The 8,802-nt window shown below is 44.9% G+C and overlaps 1 protein-coding gene across 1 annotated transcript; it reads left to right on the top strand.

Moving 5' to 3' along the window:
• The first annotated feature begins 2,108 nt into the window (after positions 1-2,108).
• Positions 2,109-7,861, top strand: asphd2 (aspartate beta-hydroxylase domain containing 2). Its single transcript, XM_083978223.1, has 4 exons — positions 2,109-2,415; positions 3,595-4,812; positions 5,269-5,382; positions 5,602-7,861. The coding sequence occupies exons 2-4, from the start codon at positions 3,948-3,950 to the stop codon at positions 5,730-5,732; spliced, it is 1,110 nt and encodes a 369-aa protein (XP_083834349.1). The 5' UTR covers positions 2,109-2,415; positions 3,595-3,947; the 3' UTR covers positions 5,733-7,861.
• The last annotated feature ends 941 nt before the right edge of the window (positions 7,862-8,802 follow it).

Here is an 8,802-nt window from a genome sequence, read left to right as displayed (position 1 = left end):
CATTGTGGTCCTATTTGATGGTAGACAGTAGCCTACACATGTATTTAAAAACAAGGAAGACAGACACACAACACATGGACTAAAAACATGGGAGAAAGACACTAGGGCACATAGACTACAACATTAAAGAACAAGAACAAGATGAAATAGATAAAACAAGGGAATTAGGTCCCAAACAGAAACAACAAAACATTTAACAGACACACAAACAAACAATAGGCTACAATAATCTAGTGCTTAACGGCTCTTTTGATTTAATTTATATATAATTTATATAAATAATTTATTTTGACACTTCAATAAAAACAAGACTGCAGACTATTGTTTAAAAAAAAAAAAGTAAGAAAGAAGATGGCAGATGGCAGGCGGAGGGGTTAGGGTGTGGGTGGTGTGATCTTGCAGTTGGACTCTGGACTCTAGGACAATTAGTTACTAATTACTAACCCTAACCGCGCTGCCGTATTTTGTCCTAAACTATCATCATCAAGTTTCTGCTCTAGGAGCGCTGCGGGCGAAAAATCCTGACGAGCCGCAATGCATATTGGGAAATGCTGTCTGCAGTTGTATCAACCAGTAGTCGATGGGCGAGCCAGAGACATACGGAAGGAGGCTTTCAGCTGTGTCAAGTCAACAGAAAGTGACAAGAGCAGTACCGGATATCATCCAATTTTGCCTTCAAAGTAAAATAAAATAGGCTACCTTGGTAGGCGTCTAAAAATTAATTTCAAAGCTTTATTATTGCTGCTTTCACTGCCAGTTAATTTGCCAGTTATTTTCTTAATGACACGATTAATCATTTGGTTAATAAATTGTGAGAAAATTGTAAGAATAAAAAAAAAAGTTAAAAGAGCCAACATTGTAGTCAAAATCCCCAAAGTAGACTATTAACTTAAAAATCTGGTCAAATCCTTTTAGCCATCTTGAGAAATGGCCACAATAAAGTATCAGTAATCAAAATTAGTAACAGACTCACTTTCCATCAATGGTCTCATCAATTAATCAGTTCAGCATTTTAGTTGCAGCACAGATGAGCCTATACAGTAGCCTACAGGGAGGGAAACATTACCACTGTAACCTTCTCAGTTTTGTCCAATATCTTGCAACACAGTGAAAACAACTAGAAAACAAATGTGATGTTTACATGTCTGGATATTAAAAGGCTTTTATTCTCTGCAGACAGTTGTGAGCAGGTGGGTGTGGCATCTCCCTTTGGTTTCTTCGTTGCAACAGGGCAGGTACAGTAATTGCCTTGGGCCCGAGCTGGAAGGGGGGCCTCCCATTGGTCCATATGACAACATGATGTTGCCAATGGCTGTGTACACAGAACATTGCACACAGTATGCAAAAGTGAATCATTAATGGTTTGGGATTTTTGGATAAATCCCAAACCATAATAATGTTTGTGGGTGCGGTTGTGATGGAGGGGGCGGTTGTGATGGAGGGGGCTTCACAATGGGGTCTCCAGAGTGTCTAAATGCCCCTGCTTTCATTTCAGCTAAAACTGAAGGTGAAGGTAATGTAAAGCACTGGACACACGCCAGAACAAATGTGTGTCACCGTCCCAGTGACACAGTTACTGAACAAAATACTCCACTAACTCCATTACTCAGCCAGTCGTCTGTGGCTGAGGGGGGCAGTTGTAGAAGTCACACTAAATAAGCCTGATGACATCAGCAGGGTTGTTTTGAGACTATAATATTTGACGGAAAAGCTGCATTATATGACGTGAGCATGGGTTTAGGAAAGTGGGGGCATTTTATATGGCAGATGGGGGGGGGGGGTACCAGGCTACTAGGCCTACTATGGTTAAGTATTTTTGATTCTGAGGCTATGCAGGGACTAAAAGTCACCTCTTCTAGTTTGACATTGACCGTTTTGATGGCCCACTCTCATGGATAGCTGTTACAACTAAACTGATTTTATTTTTCTGTCTGTTATTGTATTGTGGCCTTAGATGGAGCCAGATTAGGTTTGTAGATCTGGTATTTCAGCTTTTTGCAGGTGGAGTTTGTAGTTTAAAAGCGTCCCACCGAGACATTTATTTTGAAGTGTGCACCAGGAAATGCTGTCGCTCGTTCCTGTGGCCGCTTGACGCTGGGGAGGGAGGCTTCCCCTGGTGGAGCTGGAGTATTTACAACAATATAATGTGAAGCCTGTCCGACGCCGCTGACCACCACAGACAGGCAGACACACAGTCACGCCGTCGCTTCCACACCTCTCGTGTTTTTTCTTCATCTTCTCACATTTAAACGATGGCTGTCGCTTCCTGTTAGGACTTCTTTTGTGTCTTTTCCTATAATGTTGGCAAGTGATATCCGTCTACTACCGTGTGCACTGCAGTGGTGCGCAGCTTCGCCTGGAGAAACACCTGTGCGCCTCTCCTCTCCACTGGCCACAGTCATGAATGTTGAGTAGGTATGGATGCAAAACCTGTGCACGAGCCAACGCACCCATCAACATCCACGTAGCTCCAGACAGACAGACAGACAGACAGGGAGCCATCACCTCGGTTACCGCGATCTGCTTGTTCACCGTCGCTTATTGAACGTTACCGCTTCTCAACATTGTGATCATCAGTTTGTATGGCAGCAGCCGCCGGCGGCCCTTGGTGGTGGCAGCTCTGGAGGCCAGATTACATGGAGAATAGTGCAGTTTTGAAGGGATAATGCATGGTGTGTGTGTGTGTGTGTGTGTGTGTGTATTGTAGATGGCTTCATGGTTGGGTGGTCAGTCCATCCTAGAAGCAGCGGGAGTGTGTGGGGGATGTGGGGGCGTCTTGATGCTGTCAGACAGGATGTAGGGGAGGATCTATTGGAGCAGGATTACCCGACCATTTTTGGTTCGAGCGCATCGTGGACTTCTGATCACAGTTGACGCATTGCACTCCTCGCGTTTTGGCTGCTGGACCATTATCATTATATAATCATACTCATGTAATCCAGTCTTCTTTTTTTTTCTTTCTTTCTTTTTTTTCTTTTTTTTTTTTTTTTACTTAGGCAGCATACGATTACACCGTCTACAGCTCCAGCTCGCCCCCTCCCTCCCCCTGAGGATCCATTTATGCAGCTCCCGCTGAGCAACCTATGAATGCCAATTATAAATGTGGGTGTATCGGCACTGTTTACGTTTACATAATTCACTGTTTAGAGCGCGTGCGCGTGTGTGTGCGTGGTGCGCCAAAAAAAAAAATACAAAAGGGAGAGACAAGTGTTAAAATGCAGAGATGCGCCCATGACTCATGATTTTACACAGTGCAGTGCGAGGGTGTGTGTGTGTGTGTGTGTGTGTAAAGCTGAAATTCAAATTGTCTTCAAAGTGTGTGTGCGCGTGCGTGCAGTCATTTGAAGTCCACAGTGTGTGGGTGAGTTTCAGCAGGTGTGTTTTACATATGGTGCATACAGGATGAGAATCCACTGGGTTTTATCTTTCACAGACACAAAGCAAAGTGTAAGGACGCCTGCATCAGATGAACTCAACATGTTCACATTAAACAGAGTTTTGGAGCATGAATATCAATCTGCAGATTACAGCTGCCTCTTCTCTTTCTCATTCCCCTCTTCTCTTCTCTTCTCTCCCTCTGTCTTTGTTTTCCAGGGAACAGATAACCCTAAGGTGCGGTGTCTGTCTGCATTTGTCTGAGAGAGCGAGAGAGGGAGCAGCACAAATACCGCACAGCCAGACATCATGCAAGGAGAAACCTTCCCTCGCTGCAGAGCGCTGAAATGTTCGGACTGAAGAGCCAGTGTGTCAGATCAAATCAGCAGACTGTTTACATTAGAGGCAGCGATAAGAGCTGCTTGACACTAGACTCACCAACACCCTGCGTGTGGTTTAAGGCCACTTTCAATCACCATCAGGAAAATCAGGAAAAGACGTGTTAGCTCATCTTTCATCAGCACTCCCCCCCCCCCTCCGTCAGAATCAGCGATCCAGAGAAAGGAGCTGAGATGGAGTGGTCACTAGAGAGTGTGAGGGAGATGGTGGCCGGAGGGATGCAGTCCATACGGGAGTGTGAGATCTGTGCTTTTGCCATAGCCATGTGTGTGCTGCTGCTGTTTATGTGGTATTGTTACAGAGTGGGCCGGGAGCACGGCTCCAGCCCTCTGCGTGGAAGGTATCTGTCTGGGCCCAGCCGGATCGGAGGGGTGGTGGGGGGCTTCATGAGCTCAGACTGTCGCGGCCGGGGGAAAGGGAAGCACGGCTCCATGCTGGAGGAGCAGAACGGCTTTGCTTTCTGCCAGTCGTCAGAGTGTTTCCGCTGCACCAGCGCCGGGGAATCTCTGAACCAGAGGCTCTACCACAGTCTGCAGGACTACGCCAAGCGCTACACCTGGTCAGGTATGGGCAGGGTTCATAAAGGAGTCCGCGACCAAGGCCGATACCTTAACAGCAGACCCACCATCCAGCGGCCAGAGGTCTTCTTCCTCCCCGACCTGCCCTCGGCCCCGTTCTTCTCCAGGGAGGTGCAGAGACACGACGTGGAGCTGCTGGAGCAGAGCTTCCCCGCCCTGCTGGCCGAGTTTGAGAGCATCTACCACCAGCCTCCGGCTCGCAGCGGCTCCTCCCTCCCGCCGGGCTGGAAGGTCAACAGCACGCCTCGCGGCCAGTGGTGGACCTACTACCTGGTCAACCAGGGCACGCCGCTGGTCCTCAACGTCAGGAGATGCCCGCGGGCCTGGAGGGTGCTGGGACAGCTGCGCACCTTCATCGCCAACAACGTGTTTGGCAACGCCTGCTTCTCCGTGCTGACGCCCGGAGCCTTGATCACTGAGCATTACGGTCCAACCAATGTCAGGCTGCGCTGCCACCTGGGTAAGAGAGTGAAGTGTGGAGTGAAGCTGATGCTGATTCAGCCGTGTGATGTGTGAGGCTCTCTCTGGGCGCTCAACTCCACTCAACAGCAGATGATTTCAGAGCAGCAGCCCCAGTGAATCAGCTGCTGTAGTGTTTCAACTGATATCCCGAATCCACTCATGTCATGGAGCCTCACGGCTGCAATTTTGGTGGCAAATGCTAAATTCTGTTGTTTTCGCTGCACCTGAGGCTTTGATTCTATTTCCATCTGTACTCGGGGAGACGGATAAAAATAGCACTATCCATTGTTGTGTAGGCAGGATGCTGTAAAACGATATATACTATAATGATACAGGATGCTTTAAGAACAGAACATTTTGTGTGGGACGTGTCACCTGGGAGGTTGGTTAGCAACACATAATGTTTCACAAAGCCTTGTATTTAGCGAGTGGACTTGTGTTGCTTCTGTTTCAGGTCTCAGAGTGCCGCCTTCCTGCGAGCTGGTGGTTGGTGGAGAGCCACAGTGCTGGTCTGAGGGCAGCTGTCTGCTTTTTGATGACTCCTTCCTCCACAGGGCCTTTCACGAGGGTAAGAAAGGATTAAAATTGAATCTTTTTATTGCTTTGCCTTTCTATTTATTCCTTTAAGGAGGATTGACCTAAAAAAAACTGTATAATCCCATATTTTGAAATTGAAGAGGCTTTTTATTATGGGTCTGATATGGATTTAAGTTCAAGACCGTGGCAAAATGGGGATCTTGATTTTTGCTTTTTCTGCTGCTATGTTTCTGTGTGTGTGTGTGTGTAGGCGGGGCAGAGGACGGGCCCAGGGTGGTCTTCATGGTGGACCTCTGGCACCCGAATGTGGCCGCCGCCGAGAGACAAGCCTTGGACTACATTTTCACTCCGGGCCGTTTAGAGGACAAGGAAGGGAAATAGGTGTGAGTGAGAAACCATGTCCAAGAGAGAGAGAGAGAGACAGATGTCCTTTAGGGACGTGTCTGTAGGGTGAGGGGAGCAACTCTTTTTCTGCTTCCAGATCAGCTCTCACATGCAGTGTGTACATATTCTCCGGCTCGTACAGTATCTCTCATAACTCTCCTTAGCAGATGACTAAACATTGGGCCTCTTTTATCAGCCACGTCCATGTTTCAGCCTGCGCAGTAAAAGACAGCCACACTTGAAAGTATTTATTTCCATTTTCAAAAACACAGCAGGCTTGATTGTTGATGCAGCCAGTTTATAAGTGGTAAAAGCATGGCCGTGACATTTTTGGTTATGTTTATAACTTTGTTTTAAAACACTTCACTGTTCTGCGGATTCAAATCAAGATAACAGATTTGACTGATTAGTAAAACTGTGTTTAACCGGAACCGTCTTTTTGCGAGCAAAATCACTCCTAAGAATCAGCTCATGACGGTTTTATGTTGGTTAGTGCCTGAGACAGGTCAGGTGATTGCTGATAGAGAGCAAAGTACACTATAGATGTGATAAATGAGTCTTGGCAAACTAAACAATAATGTGTCACCCTCCTGCTGTTGTGCAGAAATGGCTACCCCAGCCAACCTGTTCTATTAGCTGTAAACGAGCTGGAGTCACTTGCTTGAGTAGGCATTCATGGGCCGAGAACTCTTAACACATCTACCACATTTTACTAATTCTTTTACACTTGCTGTAACATATACATACATTTCTGCAAGGGCTAAGAAATATGATCATGATTTTTTTTTTTTGTTCCTCAACTTCAAATTCACATTTTGATTCTAATTGAGACACGACTATCAGCGGGTTTGTGCACTCTTCTTTTCAGAAACACCCACTTTTTTGTGGTGTCAGAAGTGTGACAAACTGTTTTCAGATGCGATGAATGACCAAACTTTGACCTGCTGCAAAATGTTGACACATTTTGGGTGATTGTAGGACTAGGATCCATCCTGATTTATGTTCAGTCACAGCACAAGTGATGCTAAAGCTAAGGAACCACTGCCAAGGTTCAAACAGACGCATTAAGTCACTGACACAGTGATGCATTTCTTTAAATGAAACTTTTAGCTTGGTGAGTTGGGACTTTCTGGCATTCTGACTCAACTGGCATCTAGTTTCTAGATAGATGAACTCACTGCATTGCAGACTGTGGCACTCCATTCATCCATATGTGGTTTGATAACTGAGGTCCAATGTCCATCATGACGTGAATGTTTACAGACGCAGCTAATGTCTCTGTTACGACTCCTGCCGGTGTGGTAGTTTATTGTGCTCCCCTTCGAAAATCAGTCCTGCTTTCACAAGACATGGTTAGAGAAGCACATTTTGAGGTCAAATAGTGTGAGCTGACCCGTGCTGTAACGCTGGACATGAAGTGTTTTTGGTAAATTTACTAAACTCTTGTAATTTGGTTGTATTTGATATCAGGTTTGTATTTCTGTAAATAGGGTTGAGGTCAAAAACCGAGCAGTCTGAGATGATTTGAAATGATTGTCTTCAACGCTATAACTATTGTGTTGTCTTGATTTACAGCTAAAGTGATTGCACATTCTCCAAAAAGCCAACCATGAGAATCATTTTGATAGATTCGGTTTGTAGACTCTGTAAAATGTTTATGAAGTATTATCTCTGTTGTTCTGTGATGTTTTTTTATTTTATCACACACTGTAATTTGGCGGCGCCGTATCCATTATTAAAAAGCAACAATCCTTACTTCTTCAACAGCACTTGATGGGTATATGTGCACAGTCTAAAGGGTAGTGAAAATCAGTCTTCAGCAGCTTTTACTAGTCCATTGCAATTCAAGATAGTTACGTATTCAATTCTGATGTTTACAAAAGTATGATCATCATTGGCGAGCTGTTTACAACACGGGACGACACTGGCACTCACATTGAGCTGTCCATGATTAGGTTTCAAATCAAGAGTGCTGCTAATCCACCTTAGAGTACGACAACTTGCTTTACATATTCAGTGTATGACGGGGCAACCATTTTGTTTACATTTGGATTAAGGATTTGTCCTTTAACACATTCTTGTGTGGATTTTGAACAGTATTTCTGTACATTTAATAAATGGTCGAGTATCTTATTTAACCAGTTGTTGTCAGAAGTGTCACTTTCACACAGAGAGACGAACGCATCACAGTACATGATGAATGGGTCATTTCAGGAGACAGCGCCCCTGGAGCTACACTTCACGATATGAAACAAGGGGACAAAATAAATTGCGTTGTCTATTTTCTGCCAGATGCAGTTATATAGCAGTGGCACTGGGAGGCGTGGGCATGCAATGATGTTGTCTGTGCTCTGTTTTCTCACAGCAGTTGTTTCCTATGAGACCTGCATTGCCTCTGGAAAGATGAAATGAAGACAGCAGCACCAAAATGCTGAGGCAATAATAACGCCATTTTAAATAAAAGCATTGGTGTTGCTCTTTTAAGTTAATGGGCTCATACACATGGGTGCAGATCCCGGGGGGGCCGGGGGGGACATGCCCCCCCCCCCCAATTTCTGAAAAACATGATTTGTCCCCCCCAATAAAAATACCCTAAATTATTCAAAATTGAACAAATGTATTTTCAGACTTCACATTCTTCACATTTTAGATTCACATCTAAAAAGAATTGATTGAAATGGTGGAACAAACCATGTTTGACAAAAACATTTCTGACTCCACATTCCATAAGTGGTCTCCTCCACTATGATGCAAATGAATGGGTAGTTTGACGCTGATGACATCAGCAGGCTTTAAAGAAACGACCCCCTTAGGGCTTCATATTTTGATATTCATCCATATCAATGAATCATGTATAAGTCCCATACACTGGGAGAAAAGGAAGATGGTGAGAAGAATTGGGGATCTGGGAGGGTCGGAGGGAAGAGAAAGATAAGAACATAGACATTACATGCCCGAGACCCTTAAAATTATAATTTACTAATATAACAGCAGTGATATACGCTGTTGGCTCTTTAGGACAAATAAACAAGAAAGGTAAGCACAACAAATGAGTCCCTGTGCAGGA

Source organism: Trachurus trachurus, assembly GCF_905171665.1.
Source record: "Trachurus trachurus genome assembly, chromosome: 9".
Lineage (NCBI taxonomy): Eukaryota > Metazoa > Chordata > Actinopteri > Carangiformes > Carangidae > Trachurus > Trachurus trachurus.
Note: the sequence above shows the minus strand (reverse complement) of the source record. Positions and strands in the feature narration are given on the sequence as shown.